The sequence below is a fragment of the Gavia stellata genome, chromosome 3 (genome assembly GCF_030936135.1).
Source record: "Gavia stellata isolate bGavSte3 chromosome 3, bGavSte3.hap2, whole genome shotgun sequence".
Taxonomy (NCBI): Eukaryota; Metazoa; Chordata; class Aves; order Gaviiformes; family Gaviidae; genus Gavia; species Gavia stellata.
This window is the reverse complement of record NC_082596.1, coordinates 101,836,137-101,855,514: the sequence shown is the minus strand read 5'-3', so window position 1 is coordinate 101,855,514 and position 19,378 is coordinate 101,836,137. Positions and strand designations below refer to the sequence as shown.

The 19,378-nt window shown below is 38.5% G+C and overlaps 1 protein-coding gene across 1 annotated transcript in view; it reads left to right on the top strand.

The window, feature by feature from the left end:
• Positions 1–19,378, top strand: part of CDYL (chromodomain Y like) — a 92,277-nt gene that overhangs the window by 21,612 nt on the left and 51,287 nt on the right. Inside the window, exon 2 of the mRNA XM_059815668.1 lies at positions 11,865–12,531. Coding sequence (XP_059671651.1) covers positions 11,865–12,531 — 667 coding nt within the window. The remainder of the gene's footprint in view (positions 1–11,864; positions 12,532–19,378) is intronic.

Sequence of the window (19,378 nt, the reverse complement as noted above, 5' to 3'; positions counted from 1 at the left end):
GTTGTCATGGATTATAATTATGAGAACTAGGAAGGTTTTTTTAAGACATAGTCTGTTGAGGGGAAAAAAACCTAAATAAATCTTACATTCCCCCAGAAATGTCGTACATGCATTACCAACATGCCTTTTTTTAAAAAAAAAAAAAAAAAAAACACACAAAACTAAGAGGACAACACTTTTTAAAAGAAAAAAAAAGTTGAAGGAATTATTAAAGGCTATTTAACTTTATCTAACGCTTAACATTTATGTGATTTCAGATCAAAAAAATCTTTCTCACATTGATCTCATAACTAATTTCACACAATATAGTGAAAAGCATAGCCTTAAGATCAAAGTTGAAATTAATCAGTGATATATATCTTGATGGCTGATTAGTAATAATAAAAATAGCGAGGAAAAAACTGAACCTTTGTGTTACTCAAGTAGTGAGGTCTGGAAGATGCAGGCTCATGAACTACATGACAAGTACAGCAGTTTGGACACAGTTTCCAGGAAATCCCTTTAAAAAAATCATTAGTGCTTTGGACTGCATCTAAATTTAGGCATTTGTTTTAAAGATTAAATTCTGTTCTCTGTAGCACCACTGTAATGATAATAATATCAATTAATTTAGTTTAATTTTTGAGTAACAGTAGAGATAAGACTAAATTCTGTGCTGAGTAGCACTAATTGTACTTTACTGTGCTAAAGGATTAAAAATGCTATCAAAAACTTTCACAAAATACCTTTAATATGCAAACATCTTTTTAGAGGTATGCTTTAAAACATATTTAAGTTAACCACTAGCTATTTTGAATTTACGGATGATACTGGGCATTACCAGCAGATGACTAGATTCATTGCCAGCACCTGAAAACCAGAAATTGCCTATTTTTAAAGAAGATCCTGAGTTCAAAAGATTTTTAAAAAATGTTACTATTTCTAGAACCAGATAGACTCTTTCAGTAAGGAGTTTGCAGCATAAATTCTTCAGATGCAGTATAGGTATGCAGTAATAATGCTAGGTATAAAGACAAATGTGTAGGGAGAAAGGAACTCTCATTTGTCCTTCCAGTCAAATTTGAAAGAAAATGAAAGATGTTTCTGTATTTTAATGTTACTGTAACCGTACTATGACAAAATAAGTATAATGCCATATTCCTGGAATTGGGCAACGTCTAAATAAATAATTTCTATTTTATGTAGCCAGGGATTACCAAATCTAGGCGTTTGGAAGACCAACATGCTAGATCTTGCATGAAAGAAGAGACACACTCACTTCTCCCCCCCCAAGAACTACTCTCTTAAAACAGGTGAAGCGTTATCTTAGAAGTGAGCAGAGCAGGTAGGTGAGGATGCACCAAAAGCCAATACAGTATCCATATCTGGTGGAAAATACAGAAAAATATCTTCTTCCTCTGCAAAACAGCACATGGTAGTTTACTTACAAATATTTTTGTAGTAGTAGTAGAAATTAACAGATTATGTTATGTGGCATCACTGTGGAGGGAAAGACTTGAGAATGCAAGTAGAGGAGGAAATTTGTGCTTGTAGAAGGTAACTCTTGGTTCCTTTGTTCTTGAGGATGGACTTTAACAAGTTGTAGTGCCATGCCATTTCTGCCTACATGAAGATTTCAGTCATGGTTCTTTTTAGGGAAAAGCTCTGGCTTTTCACAGACTTCAAAGAACATTGGCAAAATCTGCAGAACAAATAGTTTAGATTTCTTTAATATCTGTGTTGTGACCTTAAAAGGCACAGTTTTTAAGTGTTTTATCAAGAGTGCAATGGCTACTTCATGCCACAGCCAATTTTGAGACAATGTTTTCTGGACAAAAATAATAGGCAAGAAGTGTTTTGAGTAACAAATAACTTTTTTTTATTTTATTACCTGATTCTGGAAACTGTGTGTATTTTTCTGTATCTTACTGCATTCCAGAGGATAGCGAATTGAAGACTCTTCTGAAGAAGGTTTTTTGTAGTTTTATTACTTCAGAAATTCTTGTTAACCATGTAATACAGAAGTTGCTGTCACCCAGCTTTTTTAAAAAACTCTGAATTATTGTAAAATGAGTTTACCTCAACACAAGCTGCTGTTAATGAAGCTGCCATTTCCCAAGCCTAAAACACTTTTCATGCTGTTTGTTGTCATTGCCAAAGCATGAGGGATTTTGAGATGGGACAACGTATTTTATCAACCAACATCAGGGTAATCGGATTAATATTTAGTGTCTGTTACTTTTAGTATGCATGTAGGAACTGATGGTGGATAGGATCAGTAAATAATGGAGCTTAAGACAGTGCGTATTTTCAAAAGACAACAGAAGAAAATTTTATGGGCATCAGTCCCTTTGATTCAGGACTTGTAATATCAATGTAATGGGCTGAATGACTATTGATTGGATGTTTAAAAGTATGTATCATGCCTAAAGCATTAGATAGATTTTGGGAAGATCGTAATTATTGGAAATATATTTTCATACAAATTATGCCAGCAGGAGGTATATGTATGTTAAAAAAAATTATACAATGTAGGCCATTTTTATTTCTGATTGGCATGTTTGAAGGATGAAAGGATGAGGCTTAGGAACCCCTTAAAGTTACAAATACTGGTGAAATAAGAAAGCAATTTGAATGCATACCTTATTGCAAAACTTGTACTACGAATGTGCTATGCGCAGGCCTAGCAAAAAGTTAATTATGTGCCAAAGATCACAAACTTATTTGTATGTACTGGGAAATAGGAAGGTGAACACTGGAAGAACATTATAAAGCTTTAAAACCTTGCAAGCTGGAAGGATCTTTGCCAAGCAGAGTTATCAGCGATCCCACAGCTTTATTTGTACCCCACAACCCGGTTCCAAAAGCAAATGGGAAAGTGGAGTCATGGAGGCTGCAGTAGTGTTAAATAAGAAACAAGAATTTAAGTTCAGACTGAAAGCTGGGGAGGTGGCGCGACTTGAGACCTAAACCAGAGAAATGCCTTTTTCCAACTGGGAAAATAGTTCATCTACTAAGAAATCCCATAGAGAAACAGAATGTCAGAACTAAGAGGCTGCTGTGCAGCATTGAGGTTGCTTAATTAGGGGAAATTTCCATATCACCAGCTTTTCTAGATGGGATTAGATGAAGTATTGAGAGGAGTCATATTGCAGGCAGAGTGGCTGGGGACCTGAGCTCATACAGCCCACTCTTCTAGGACGTGTTGGAGTTGAGGTAAGGAATACAGAAAGAGCCAGTAAATCATGTTGTTCTTAACTACAATCTGGAATTGTTTAGTATGTTTTTCTGTATTTGAAAACAAAAATGCAGTCATGGTCTTGTACCCAGAAGCTTGAATTATGTCTTGCTGAAATAAGCTTTTGGTGCAAGGGTGAGAGGAGCCTGGTCGGAGACCGTAAGTGCATATTGTGCCTTCTCGGATGCAGTGATTCCAAAGAAAGCTGTCGCTACTATCTTTATTTAGGACAAGCACCTCAGGACCTCTAAGAGAAAAAAGGAAGAAGAGATTGCTACTGAATGTGCTTTAAGAGCTTCTATGAGGTCTGTGTCCCTTCTTACTGAGGTTTGGTCAAGTGATCTACAGTAGCAGACTCATGTCACTGTCCCTTCTGCAAGCAGTAGGCTGCTGAAAAGCCTTCTTTGGTGTTGGCAGATAAAAGCGTTATTGTAAGATTAAGTGGAATTTGATAAATTAAGTACAGCATACCAAGTTCACTCTTCAGCTGTCCTGTGATTTTTCTTTTTCTTGCTCCTCTTTCTTGTTACAGTTCCAGTTTCTGAAGTTTGCTTAGCCATGCCAAAGTGTTCTCTAACGTATTTGGAGTGTGGTTTTGCTGTGACCTACTCTCTCTTTAAGACAATCTTTTTAGATAAAATATTTTGAATCTTTATCAGTCACTTGTCTTTATAGAGTCTTTGTAATTGAGCACTGTTGAAGGTTCAGTTTCTCCTGCTTTGAAAGCAAAAGCCTGTAGTCTCGATTCTTAATGTTGATGAATTCTTCATCTGCTACTCTGTATTATTGTAGCTGAAGGATAAACCGAAAATATTTCTATTGGCCATATCCTTTAAGTAAATAGTAGTCAAGCTGTTGAAGCTCTTACTGTGAAGTATTTATTACTACATTTTCCCAAATTACCACATCCCAAAACATGATCGTCTTTGGGTGAGAGTTTTGTCTTTCGTGTTGCCAGAGTTGCCAATAATAAATATACATTTCAGTTTTCTATATTTTTTCTTTGGGATAGTGTTGGTTGCGCCAAGTCTGGGACATTCACTTTTCATGACTGCAGCGGAGAGATATCAGCAACAGAGTTTGACAAGTGCAGATGGAATATTTATCTCTGGGAAAAAAAAGATCCAGGATTTGCTTCCTGGGATATAGCTTTTACAAAAGAATTGAAGATGGGAAGAATTTCCTTTGGAATTCTATGTGTGGGTGATGCTAAGATCTTCTAGTAACAAGCGATGAGAAAATTTTTAGTAACTTGATAACACAGTAATACTTACATAATAGCTTTGACTGCCCAAAATGCATATCTTAAATCAAATGCTAGTAGTTTTTAATAGTTTCTTCTGATTAGGGCCATTTCCATTTAAGAAGATAAGCCTATTTGATGCTACTTGTTCTTAGTTCAACAGGAGGAAAACAGTGCATGTTTGGTAAGAATACACTGTTGCAGACATTTGTTTACATTCAGTATTTGTACAGATATTAACAGCTTTTCATGTATTTTCATTCTGCTTTTGTGCAAAATGGAAAATGTATAAGTCTGCCTTATCTCTTGTAAATAAAAGGTTAGAACAGTTACGAACAGTGAGTTGATGAGAGTAAGATTTTCTAACCATTTTTGCAACAGCTAGTAACTATAATTAGGGTAAAGCAGTTGATAAATTCTGTAGTAGGCTGTAACTTGCACCACAACTTGCTGTGATTATTTCTATGTAAATTGTATATGGAAAGATCTGTGGTGCTGACATTTTAGCATCAATCATCAGTGGTGACTTGTGAGGAAGTAAATCTCAGGCAAACTGTTTCTCCAGTGAGTTAATTCTCATCACAGGCCCTCCCTCCCCACCCGTTTTCCTGGGGTCCTCTATGGAAAAGGCTTCTGACTAAGATCTTTCTTCTGATTGCGAAGTCTACTTTTCAGTAGATCATAAAGGAGTTGCAGGTACAGTGATACTCAGTTTGTTGAATGTAAGTGCGAGGCATAAAACTTCCTAAAGTGCCTTTTCAGGAGGTGGCTGTGCAGCCAGGCATGGCATGCGCCACAGCTGTGATTCCCTGGAACAATTGGCGTTGATGAGACTGTGGTAATTAAATTATTTTGTCTATTGTCTTTGTTAAGACTATGGAAGGATATAAGTCATAAAGTTGATGATAAATTACGAGCTTGACTGAGACAATTGTATTTTTATAGGCAACTTGATTAGAAATTTATACAGAGGGTGAATTAAAACTTTAATTATGACCTGCAGGCCAGTATATTAATTGAATGTTGCGGATAGCCACAAAGTTAGCTCTTGCATGACTTGTGCTCAGGAATCCTAAAAGAATGGACAGTCCTTGATTGCAATAAAGCCTGGGAAGAAGAGAAATCTTAATATTTGTTTTAGCATGGTTATTTAACTTTTGGAAGGAGGGTTGAGATACACAGTTCTCTTTATTGCATCGCTCGCATGAAGGACCACTGGAAGTATACTAGCCCTTTACATGACCCCTGTTCCTACGTATAAATGTGTTCCAACTTCACTGCACACACTGCTTCCTCAAAAGGAAGCTGGGAGTGGCTGCAGGTTGTAAAGCGATGGTCCTGTATGAACTCATCCTGCTGGTCTCGATTGCCAGAATACAGTCAAGTGGGTGAACTCTGTATTGGCAGGCCTTGGGCCAGATCAGGTATCATCCCTCATCCCAGAGCTGTCACAAAAGTAACACAAAAGCTGTATCATCTGCTGTAGCTAATTTGACAGAAAGGCAGTCATCTGCCCACATCTGATCCGTGTTTTATTTTGTACAGCTCTGGCTTCCAGAACAATATATATGTAATACAGTCATCACCATAGCGAGAGAGTCCTGTACCGTATAGACAGTCTGGCCAGTCATGCCATAAGGATGCAGCAGCTCAGTTTACAACAGTTCATCGACTGTTAATCCAATCACTCTGTCCTGCTAATCAAATCAGTCAGCTCCAGGAGCATGTGGCGGCAGGGTTCTGTTTGCTCCCAGGCTAATGCAGGTGGAGCAACATGGAGCTGCAGCTAAGATGAACTCTGGAATTTATATGATATCCTAGCACATCTTTTTTAATGATGTTATTCAAACTTAAACAATATAATACTATGGGTTTGGTATTCTGAATGTATGTGTGTTAAGCTGTTCTTAAAATTCACCTGCTGGTGCTAACTGCACTCTGAACTGGCGTTAAGTCATACTATTGGAAATTATGTCTTTTCTAATAAAATGTGTACACTGAAGATTCTAGTGCACATTTTGCAGACCTTCAGGTGTATTTTGACATCCTCATCAAATTTGGTTTTGAGTAACTGTCTTCCCAAAAGTACTTTCTCCTTTTACTTTAAGCAAAACTTGGCACTTCAACTGTTTTCATGTGTTGTATGCTACTATATATTAGTTGCATTTTTTAATGTAGAATGCATTTATTTTTTTTACAATAAGAAGTATTTGAATACTGTTTATCATTGGCTTCTGCAAGATTTTAATAAATAGAGGCTATAGTAATTCATAAACATTGCTGATCGCTTATAGATGATCATTTAGGTCCCATTTGTACATGGAACAGTTTCCAATTTAACCAAGGGTGACTGTTCATATGTAGCACATACATGTGTGCAAGACTTGCATTTATTCTAGCTTCAGTCTCTGAATTGAGGAATGTCTATAGTGGTAATTTGTCTCAATTGGAGAAAATCAGTAGAGTGAAGCAGTTGGTGGTGTGACCCCCAGCTCTACATATTCTGCTGTGCAGCGCTTTTATTTTGGACTAGATTTAGTGGAGCCTCTCAGGATCAAATATCCATGCCACAACGTGTGTCAAAACTGTTCAGAGCTGTTATTTGCTTGGACCTGTGTGCCCCCTTGGGGGTTGAAGCATAACAGATAACACCATTGCATTGGTAACACCATTTCCAGTTCATATTTCTCCATAAAGAATCCACATCATGTATATAAAAACTGGTCTGTGAACAAAACCATTGCACAGTAAGTGGGAATAGTGTGGAGGGGAGGAGGATTTGCTTCTAAATTGCACTATTGCTCTGAACCAAAACACTAATGTAAACATAGCCTTCGGCTAACAGGACAAGGCCTTCTCCTATATTTTACAGACAACAGAGAGAGTATGAAGTCAAACAGATTCTATTCTGTTAACTTTAAATTAATTTAGCCAGACATGAATGTGAGGACGGAGACAAACGTCATGGGAATGGAAAAAGGATTTATGATGAACAAGGCAGCGCTCATTGAATATTTACATGCCTACTTATATTGTTATTTTGCTCATTCTGGTTTTTGTTCCCCCACCGACAGCTGTACCTTTAGTTCAATCTCTTCAAATCTTCTGTTAAAGTATGATCTTTATATATATATAAAAAACCCATATATATACACACATACACACAGAGAGTATACCTTATATAGAGTTTACAAATGTGCCCAAATGACAATGCTTTAGACTGAGAACGTCCTCTTGAATTTCGTCCTTACTTTGACTGACCTGAACTAAAGATCTTTCATCATGGATTAAGATTGCGTGTCCTTTTTCTGACCGGAGCAGAACACAGAGGTTACTGTACCTGTCCTGCCCATAGGTGTTTGTTGTCCTCTGCTGGAAGTTGCAGTCCTCTTAGATGTGTCAGAAAATACAGCATACGTGGCGGCTCTCCAAACCGGTTATTTCAGGATGCCTACATTAGCTCAGGTATTCTTAATATCTAAACCAGGTCACTTTGACAGAACTACATTAGGGAATAATTACACAAGAAGTTGTGCTGACAGATGGGGAGGAGCTGTTGTCTCTGAGCACAGGATGGGGAGAAGCTATTGCTATTTTCACCTGGCACAGCTATAGCCAAACAGCACTTTGGCCTGCAACCCTACCTTGTTCATGTCTGTTGTTTTAAAAAGTATAAATACGGTGTATTTTGTTAATAAAAGCAATTAAAATCAAAGTATCTGCTTCTTCAGGGAGAGAAAGCAAGCATGAACTGATTCTCACCACGTTCATGGCAGGAAGGGAAATTTACCTTTTTTCAGAGGGGAAATCTCAGGTGTAATTACGGAGTGTGGGACTGTCATTTGGGCACTCCGCTATTGGATTATGCCTCTGAGCAGTGCGTTAGTTTTCTGTCAGTTCTTCTGCGGGCTGAGTTTTTGAGTGTCATTGATCAGTACCCTGTGCAGAGAAAGCGATAACTTAGCATGCTAAAATAAACTGGGAGATGTTATCTTTTGCCACCCAGATAGTTTGCCTGATAACCTTCCCTCACGCTTGTTTTATCTTTCCTTTTTATATAGTTTTCCTTTTTATATCATTTTCCTTCTATACAATTTTCCTTTTTGTTTTGATTCTTCCACAACACTTGAAAACTAACCATTAGCAGCAAATCCTGGCAGTACAGAACCTTTTAATTACTAAAAATAAATACTACTCTGTGGCAGAAGTCATTGGACGCTGTAGAAACGGTAGTTGGCACGAACTGGTTGTCGCCAGCATTTCTGGCGTGATCATGGCTAAGGATGTGGTCTTGCTCTTCCCCTGGTGCTTAGGGGCACTCTGCCAGTTTTTAACTCTGAACTCGACACAAGATAAGAAAAGCACCAGCTTAGCTCCAGGGTAACAGTAGTGGGGAGAGGACCAATGCTGCCCGTGTAGATGTTACCTAACTGCTCCAACAGGTTAGCTGTATCATCAAACGGCACTGTAACTGATGTGTCAGGAAGTAGGAACGTAGACTTTTCCGCACTCAGCCGTGTTCTTTTGTCGTTTTAATATTTGGATGTAAGTCATTAGTATCTTCTAACATAAGACTTTGAGATGCCTTGCATTGTTTTTCCTGTCATGTCACCGCTGTATATCAAAGTAGAAATGGATGACTTGGGCAAGCTTTCTTTTTCAGTAGGAAAAGAGGAGAAGTACAAGTTTGTGGTCTCCGGTTTTGCCACGAAATCAAGTTGAAGTATGCCACTAGTTCAGGATGAATATTCCTATTCCTGTTCTATACCCAAGCCCTCTGTACATTGTGGAAGCATTCCAGTTTCCTCGTCTGGATGGGAAACACGTATGTAGCTGTTATCACTGGCAAAAGTATTGAAGCAGAATATTCCTGAGCAGTTTTTCAAGTGGTCCTAGGGGAGTTAGACTAATCAAGCTGAGGCAATCCAAAAAGTCCCTCACTAAAGCTCTGAAGCCACAAGATAAATTGTGTATCACAGGTTAATTGCTATAATTTTTGTGTTGTAAATAAAATAGAAATAAGATGTCTTCAAGAAGAATAAAAGGGTTAGGAAAAAAGTCTCCTTTTAATCAAAAGGAACAATGCCAAAGTAGCCTTTGTTGCAGACTTGGACAATACAACTAAATATAACGGTTTTCTTTATGCATTTTCGTTTGCTCTATAAATCATCGGGCTGGTAATGGATTTTTGCGTCTGCTGTTCTAGAGTTCATCTGTTATCTCTGCAAGGTATCTGGTTTTTTGGATGAGAGGGATGGCTTCCTACTTGAAAAGGGCATGTTCTTAATGGGTGGCCTTTCAGTATTGAAAGACATTAGTAGAACTTTGTGCCCAGTAATTGATGCTGTTTGTTACAAAGATTTCCTGCTAGAAAGTAAAAATACCTTACTAGTAGTAGAGATCTTTCTCTGAGAATCGTGTTTTTAAAATCTATTTTAGAAGGTCGAGAGAGACAGAGAGGATAAGCAAGACTATAGCAGTAACTGCTTTTTTGACAGTATATCAAGTTGTTTTTATTTTTTAATGTAACATTTCTGGCTTAATACTTGAAGGTCTTTTTACACAGTCTCTACTAAAAAAATTTCAAAGGCATACCTCTCCATAATGACTTTCTTATTTGGGGTAGCATTTTTGTTAAAAGGTTCTTAAGTACGGTTTCATGGAAAAACAATAGTTTCATTTTTCTAGCTGCATCGTTTTTTAAGTCCAGTAACTTTACTCAAAAGTGAAATAACCAGAATAAAAATAGTTTTAACGTATTTTAACGTTTTAAATAGTATTTGGACAATTTATATTGCATTACTCTCTATAAAATGTATCGAGTTGTACAACTGATTAACAAGGTAAAGGCAGAGCTAGTTTGTGATTGGTTTTTATTTGTGTGGTGTTGTTTTGGCTGGGTTCTTTTAAGACCTATGCAAACAGAGCTGTGCAACATCCTAATGACGGGACAGCATAGTACAACACCTGCAGGCTATCACATGAAGTTGTAGGATGTGTAGTTATATTGCTGCTGAGATTATAGTAATAATAATCATTTAACCTCACTGTTGAAAACCAGGCAGTACATTATGATATTATGATAACATGCCATATATAAAACTGAGGTGCACTATTAAAAAGAATCTGTTGTCAATGGTCGTATGATTTGGTAATTAATGGTATACCATATATGTATGTATACCATACATACCAGTATTTTTCTTCCATCCTTCCAAACTGTTCTGTAGACGTTCCATTTGGTTAATGCCACTCCAGTAAATGTTACTGGTCTTCAGAATTTCTCCTAGGTACATGTGATCTTAGCTTACATGAGTGGTCTTTGTTCATGAGGGGCTAGGAGTTAAACTAGTAAGTGATAGTCCCATTCCACACACACCCCCTGCCTTTTCTTAATTTTTTTAAATAACCAAAAGGAAGATAGAGATGGGGAAGAAAGCTCTATTGGTCCTATAACTGAAATGAAGTGAGCTGGAGGATTTACCAGAAGGATCAGCCTGGGTAGGAAAAACGAAATAAAAAGGGGGAATCCTGAGACTAGCCTTGCACTTACATCTCTTTTTCTGTAAAAGAATACCCTTTCTGCAGGACTAGCATGACTGGCATGAGTTTTGGTGTGAGGCATGAGCCACAGTCCCTGCAGCTGCTGCTGTCTGCCCTGCCTGCTTTACCCCAGGGCCTGAATTCCTCTAGCCTGTGGGTCCCGCGTGCAGTTGTAGCATGTGCGTGCTTAATATTTGTGACATAAATATCATCTCTATTTGCAGATAAGTGAGGCATGGTAATTTGTTCAAGTATGTGTATCAAAGACTCTGGCCAAAACAAGTTCTCACAAGAACAGCAGCCTCTAAAAAAAAATCTGTATTTGCCCCGGTTTCTGAGCTGTACCATATTGTCCCTGGTAACTAAAGGCTAGCTCACTGTAAGTAGGAGATTCTCGCATATGCCTTATGCTAAGTAAGCAAATTATTCAAACAGTATCAAATTGATAAGTTTTGTAAGGTAAACACACTGTGTTTATACAGCATATTTAAACATGATCTCTATATTCAGAGAGGGAAATCCGATCCACGTTGAAGTTGGTGTCAAAACTTTGCTGGGGCCAATGCTGATTGTTGACTGTAATGTGTCATATTCAGATTCTCGTGCATGCAAAATACTTACTGAAGAACAATTTTGGTATTTAGAACATGTTTTATGAGCTGGAAGTAACAATCTGAAGTTTAAAGAGAGGAATTTCCAGTCAGCAGTGAAAAACTGTAAGCTATAGAGCTACAATGCAGAATTACAGAACTACAAGAGTATTTTTAAATCTATCTACACTTAACAAATTATTTGCATACAAGTTGCTCACTTGAGTTGTATATCTGCCCATGTCTAATGTTTAATTTTCCTTTTTAACAGGTAGAGAGAATTGTTGACAAGAGGAAAAACAAGAAGGGAAAAACAGAGTATTTGGTGCGATGGAAAGGATACGACAGTGAAGATGATACTTGGGAGCCAGAACAGCACCTTGTTAATTGTGAGGAATATATACATGAATTTAACAGACGCCACAATGAAAAGCAGAAAGAAAGCACATTAACCAGGACAAACAGGACCTCTCCAAATAATGCCAGAAAACAAATTTCTAGATCTACCAATAGTTCTTTTTCAAAGACATCTACTAAATCTTTAGTTATGGGTAAAGACCATGAATCAAAAAATAATCAACTCTTTTCTGCCACCCAGAAGTTCCGGAAAAACAATTCCCCATCTCTTTCTGGAAGGAAAAATATGGACCTTGCAAAATCAGGTATTAAAATCCTAGTGCCCAAAAGTCCAATTAAGAGCCGGACAACAGTTGATGGCTTCCAGAATGAAAGCCCGGATAAAATGGACCATATAGAGCAGGAACAAGAAGACTCTGTAGCACCAGAAGTAGCAGCAGAAAAACCAGTGGGAGCTTTATTAGGACCTGGTGCAGAGCGTGCTAGGATGGGGAGCCGACCAAGGATACATCCATTAGTGCCACAATTGCCAGTGCCAGTAACAGCCACAATTGCATCAGCATTAACAATAAATGGAAAAGGTACGTGTACGAGTCAGTCATTTTTGTGTCGATTTTTCATTTGACTGATCTTTTTTGCCATTCAGATGCACACAAATTACCCACTCTGTTTGAGCCATGCTAAATCCAGTGTGAAGAACTTCACAACTTTATTTTACATAACTATATGACTACAGAGTCATTTTGAATTTTGCCAGCTTTTGCTTTCTTCAGAGATTCATTACTATTTGTGTTTTCAGAATCACCATTAAGATACATCTGTGTTTGCCTCGACATTGTGTGGTACACATACTCAGTGTACCGTTTCCAGAGATTACATCATTGCTTTAAGTTTATTTAAATAGGTCGAATTTGGTATGAATATTAGAAACATAAATTATGGGAATAGATGAATGATGTGAGCAGGCATTCTTCCTAACAGTTTACATATCTATCTTGTTATAAATATTGCCTGGAAAAAAACCTGTGAGCATGATGTTCCTTAAAAAAATGAAATTGGTAAGTTTTGTTTCAGTGAAAATTTGAGCCAATTGTGGAGACACATGTGCCTTCTGCCTGGACTGAATTCCGTCTTCATTATGTTTTATCAATATTTTGTTGTTTGTACCTCATTTGATATTGAGAGCTTATTTAGGATTGATGCGTGGCTTGTTAATATCTCAGTAGATGACAGTTTATTCAACTTGTACTGTAAAATTTGTGATACCAAAGAAACCCAAACTGCTTTTGTGGGAGGAAGGTGTTTGTTCCCCCCACCCAGCTGAGACCCTCGTTTAAGACTTCATGGTCCTCATTCTTGTGCGCCGAACCTTTGTTCTTCCCTGACAGACCCAGGCGGTTGTGTAGTCATAGGTGTTCTCGTAAGCATGCTTTTGAGGCTAAATTTTCAAGTGTAATACTGCGTCCTCAGATAAAATGCAGCAGGTAAAATCTGTAGGTATGCTATTGATTACGGCTTGCTGGAAAAATTGCTTGAAAACCAAGGACTGGGCCTGCCAGAAAAACACACTTAGAGACAAACTGTATAGGCAAAAAATGCGTTGAAGACTTTGGGAGCGTTTGTGTTGGGTGTCATTTGCATTCAGATTTTCTGAAAAAACAGCTGCAGCGGGAGAGGTTGAAAAGCCGTGGACAAGGGAGGAGTATGCTCCTGGAGCTGAGGTGTCAGGTCATGGACCAACCCATTTTGCTGCAGATGAACTAGGTAACCATGGTAATGCACACACGGATGCCAGGAATATCTCTTCCTTTGCATGGGCTAAAGAAAGAATGTAAATCTCAGAGGATGTAAACAAAGCTGGAGGGGAAAATGCAAGGATGCCAGTATGTGAGTTTTCTAGTAGGTGAGGTAGAGGAGTGTGTTTGCATGTGTGATGGTGTTGTGATAATTAATACGTGTTTTGGAGTATGGTGGTGTTCCTAGTGAAATGGTTGATAAGCGCTGCCTTCGGTGTCCTGGGTTTTTGCCTCATGGCGTTCAGAAAAAAAGATTGGGACACAAAGGACCTTCTTGGGTAGATCAGTAACCACAAATGATTAAATCATTCCCACCAACCTTTCACTCTGGTAATAGTGGTACAGCGAGGGCCCGGTTACAGGGCATCAAGTGGAAAGACCTGCACAGGAATGGTAGTGACACGTAAAATATTAGCGAAGGTCCATTTCTCTGTTTCCCTGAGATGTTACAATTTCCTCAGCTGCCACCACCTCCTCCAGCTCTTCTTAGGCATTTGTCTGGGCAACTAACATTGAAAGCTATCAACTGACCCTAGGGATGATGGCAATAGGAGATTTTTCTCACGCTTATGTTTTCACGAGATCTTAAGGTGTAGATCAAAACAAAGGAGAGCCAAGGAGATGGTCAGAATCACAGAATCACTAAGGTTGGAAAAGACCTGTAAGATCAATATGTGGTTGCCCACAAATACACAGTATGTTCCTACCTTCTGTCTGCTGCTGGAGGGATATTAGTACAAGTACATGAACTGAGGCTGCCAATCCCTAAGCTGAGCTGTGCAGTCTGCTGGGAAACGGATGCTAAATATCCAAATTTATTATGGCTTTGCAGGCAGTTACGCTCATCTGCAACACTTTTGGGGGTAAAATCCAAATCATGCAGTAATTCTCTGATTATGAAACTTGGACACAAAGTCACAAAAGAAAAATACTTTGCATTTATATCTGACATCAGTCTCTTTTCCTAGCTTTTTAGGATTTCTTGGAAAGCTATCTTTCTCATGGAAGCCCAGGCTCTAACTCAGCCATTCTGCATGGCCAGAGTGCACCTTTATTTAGAGAGAAGCCAAGAGAGGTAGCCCTGTCTCCTAGAGCTAGCCTGACCTTGGAGCTTCCTGAGCTGACACATTCTGTGTCTCTTCATTAAAGCTCTGCTCTTCTCCTTGCTGTTTTTATTTTTAACTTCGCGCTGCTATTCATTAAAAACGAAGTAAATCAATGCTTCCCTCCCTCCCCTGCACGGGGCTGTCGCGGTTCAGGATCCCGTTTCACTCCTGACTCAGGATATTCCTTCTGCCTTAAATGGACACCTCATCACATTTTCAACACCGCCTCGGGAATCACACATCATGAGAGGTATTCATTGCACAGAAATGCCACCAAATTCGTACCCTCATCTTCATACACACCAGATCTGACGTATTAATAATACAGACGATAGATCTGGCATTTGGAGCACTCTTTCCAAACTTCCCACCTCCTCTGCATACACCTTCCGTTAATTTTAAGAGTTCCTACTTCCACATGGAGGATGCTGTCAGGAAGACAAAAACGTGTTTTGAAAAATAACTTTTTACTTGAGCTGGTTTAGGAATTTTTTATCAAAACATTTTTTTTTAAAAAAACCAGTTAGTCAAAGCGGAAATCACTAATTGGGAAGCATAATTTTGGAAGATTCTATTAGAATTCTAAAAAATTTTAGACAGCTTTTTTAATTAAAGCTGTTTTAGATTTTTATTATATTTTTTAAAGTAATATTGGAAAAATACTTTAAAATTTTAATATGAAAACAGTGTTCCTAATTTTGAGATTATTGCTGTGACTGCTTTTGAATTGTGTGACTCGTGTTGGTTTTTTACTCCTAGTTCAGGGTGGTGAAACTCTTCAGCGTCTAATCTATTCTTAGTTTGTTTTCCCCAGCCTTGATTTTTTTTTTTTTAATTTCATTTGTAATAAAAGTACACACCAGGAGAAAAAACATGTATGCATAGGAAAATCCCATGACTGCAATTACTAGGAAATATTAGTATTATTGTACCACCTAGGCCTGCTTTTCATGAGATAAACTGCCATGATGCAGTACTTGTTCCAAAGTTCCTACAGTCTCAGAAAAGGCAAGCAGCAAATGTTTCTACAAATATGCAGGGGTCCCAGGGGAATAAAATAACAGTAATGTTTGCTCTGGGAGTTGGTGGTTTCAGCACACTAAAATCTAGCTGCTATCCAAAGTATATTTTTTTTAACAAAGAAAACCATTGTATTGAATGTTCATATTTTAAAGGCTTGGCCTTGAAAACAGAGTCAATGAAGTAATACACTATGTACAAGTCTAAGAAGGGTGATATATGGAAGAATTGGGAATAGGTCACTGAATGAATGTTGCTGTGGTTCTGGTTTTTTGAAATATGTGGTGATCATCAGCTGTTACTGAAAGTTAATAGAAGCAATCCTGAAATGGATGAATGAAACAGAAAAACACCACCAAAGAACTGAAATGTTATGGAAAAGATGTTAATGGCACCTGCAAGCAATGTGTATTACTCAAAACTGGGCAAGACAAAAAGTGGCCTCATGTCTAACAATAGGTTCTGATACCTTTAAAGTTTTTGAAAGCTTTCTTCATCCAAATTGAATAAAAAATAGCTTTGAAATTTTATTTCAGATGTTTTAGGCATAGTACACTCATAATATCCAGGGAAGTTCTATTTAATAGAGTACACAAGAAGTGAAACTTTAAAGGCAATCTGATCTGTCAGTCACACAACGCTAGGAGTTGTCTTGCAATTTTAGAAAGGACTAAAAGACTGAATTGATTGTTCACCTTCTGCAAAACTTGACCATAAACCAGGCGAATACCATTGCTTGGCAAATTCTAGCATTTTGTCACTATGGGTCACCCTATAGTTGCTACAGTTTTTATTCAGCTAACAATGTCCAACATATGGATGTGATTGAGAATAAATGCCACAAAAAGGGAGATTTTGGGCAGAAAGGCATGCAAAGCTCGAAGTACAAAATGAGCAAGAAAAGCTCGTCTAGCTGCATATGTTATAATTAGAATAAGGCAGGCTGGTGGCTGGCGTACGGGAAGAGAAGAAATACAAGAAATGCAGTGAATTACATCCCTGGTTAGATGGTCAAGCACCACCAGCGTGCACAGTGGCATTAGCATCTCCCTCCTTGCACATACTAGTTCAGATTAATAACTTGCAGCAGGAGCAGGCTGTTTGACAATACACAGATGATTGCAGTATATCACCCTACAAGGAACAAGGGTGTGTGCCGATTTTTCAGATGGATAACGGTGCTGGTTTTATTTCAAAACAATGGTATTATCACCAAAAGAAAAGCCAGGCATCAGGAAAAAAAGTGACTGAACTTAAGTTCTATTTGTTAGCTGTTCTCTCCCCTACCCAAAGCAGCTTGTGGGATTAAGAACCACAGATTCAAAAAACAAAAATCCGCCCTAACACCCAAGGAAAATAGTGTCTGTTGTTTGGTTAAGTGTCTGATAGCTTTAGTCTCAACAGGAACCAAGCAAGCGTTGAAGTGCTTATGGAGGCAACTGGAACCGGGGAGAAACATATGTTCTCAATACAATACCAAACCTAGCTGAAAGGAGTTCAGCCGCTCCCTGTTCCGTAGGGTGAGGGGAGCTCACCCAGTTCCCTTCCAAATTCTGCCTGTTACTTTCTTCCCTCTCCCTGTATGTGCCTGGGTGTTGGGCTTTACATGAGGAACACTCCGCTGTCACCAGCACAACTCGTTAGTCCCATGGGAAGAGCATCGCAGTTGACAAAGGTGTGTTGGGTGTGAACCGCATTAATTGTCCAGGTGGACCACAAGCTATGCAAATAACCCCTCTCAAAAAGCAAAATTAAGAGGAGAGTTGCAGAAGTTCATTGCTGTGTGAATTAGAGTGGACAGTACAACTAAAGGAAAATTGGGGGGATGTGTTACAGTTTTTTGGATTTCTTTTTAGCGTCCTGGAAGGACAAAAGCAGCTTTGAGCCCTCCTTTTGTTTGTTTTTGTTTTGGTTAAGTAGTAAAATGTGATTCCAAAAAAAGCCCTAAGACAGGAACTTCCTTTTTCAGCGTGTTTGTACATTGCACTTGGATGGCGGCTTGATCTCTGCTGAGTGATCTGGAAAGCAACCAAGTATTTTATTAGTGCAAACAAAAGCCTATGAAATGGGTTAAAGTCCTTTGTAAAGCCTGCCTAACTTCTGAAATTACTGGTTAAACTTCTTTGTCAAATGCAGCAGTGTGTAATTTTGTATCTTGTATTGTGTATGCATTTAGCAAATCACTAAGTAAAAGTAAAACAGTTTTCATGTAATCAACCTTAAAGACACCTTTGGGGTTTTTTTCTTCAGAAGTTGCATTTCATTTAGTCCTTTTTCTTGGAGTTCACATTATTACTTCCCTTATGCACTGTATTGCAACACTTTAACCTACCATCAAATTTTCCATCTGTATTACTAAATAATTTTCAAGTTCTTCAGCAGCTTTACTCTTAACTAAAATAATATTCTGCATTGTTGCCAATTTCTTGTTTATCCGTATTTTCTGGCTTTATATAAATGCAAAAATGGTAAGTAATATGGTAGACTGGATGGTCTGTATTATGTGGAAAATTGATCTGTTACCCCATACTGTTCTGGGTTTTGACTCCCCCCACCCCATTGCTTGTGTAGTTTCTGGTACAGTTTATTGTTACTTTACGTGGTGCTCCAGGATTGAGAACAACTTGTGAAAATCTCTCATCTTCAGGGCCATAATGGTTTATGTCAATAGATCATCATCATAATAAATCAGGATTTAAGTGCAGGGTTTGCTTGAGTTTTAAGGCTGTCTTCCTGAGAACATAAGACATAATTGACTGGTTTCTTCCTTTTTCTGCCTTCTGCCATCCTCCACTAAGAACAGAGGTGCCCTAGTCGGATGCTACGTTGGTGCAGGCTTTTGATTCAGCTAAGCTGGTGTAAAAGGTAGCTACTTTGAAAAGAGTGGTCCCACTCCTTGCCCCTGCTTTCCCAACCCCCGGGTTACACAGAGTTGGCCTAACCAACTGCTCCTTTAAGGACAGGCGTATTTTTATCAGCCTTCTGGAAGTGACAGTGAGGGAGAGGATGTGTCCCTGGGGAGGGATACAGAGGCATGCTTTTTCCTTGTTTTAATTCTGTCCCTGAAAAACCTTTCATGGAAACTCTGGATAAAATGTATTTTAAAAAAAAAAGGGGGCGGGGAAAGAAAGTTCTCAAGAAATACTCAGTTTGTACATAAAATCCGCAACCTACGTTGATAGAAAAACTGCTGTTATTTTCACCGAAATGTGTGTTAGACCTGCAGGCCGACTGGTAAACCTAAAGCTCTTAGCGGTGCAGTTCTTCTGACATTGCATGAGTTTACACGGATTGAGGATCCGGAGTCTAAATCTCTCTTGACTACTCAGATGGGGACAATAACGATCAGCCGTTACGTCCTCCTACAGTACTTGTACCAACATGAGATAAAAGTAATTTCTGAGGACACGTTTGTCATACCCGCTGTGTCAAAACTTAGGAAAGATGAAGCACAATGAAGCCAAGGCGCTCTTTACAAGCCTCACTTTCAACCTGCTTTGCATACG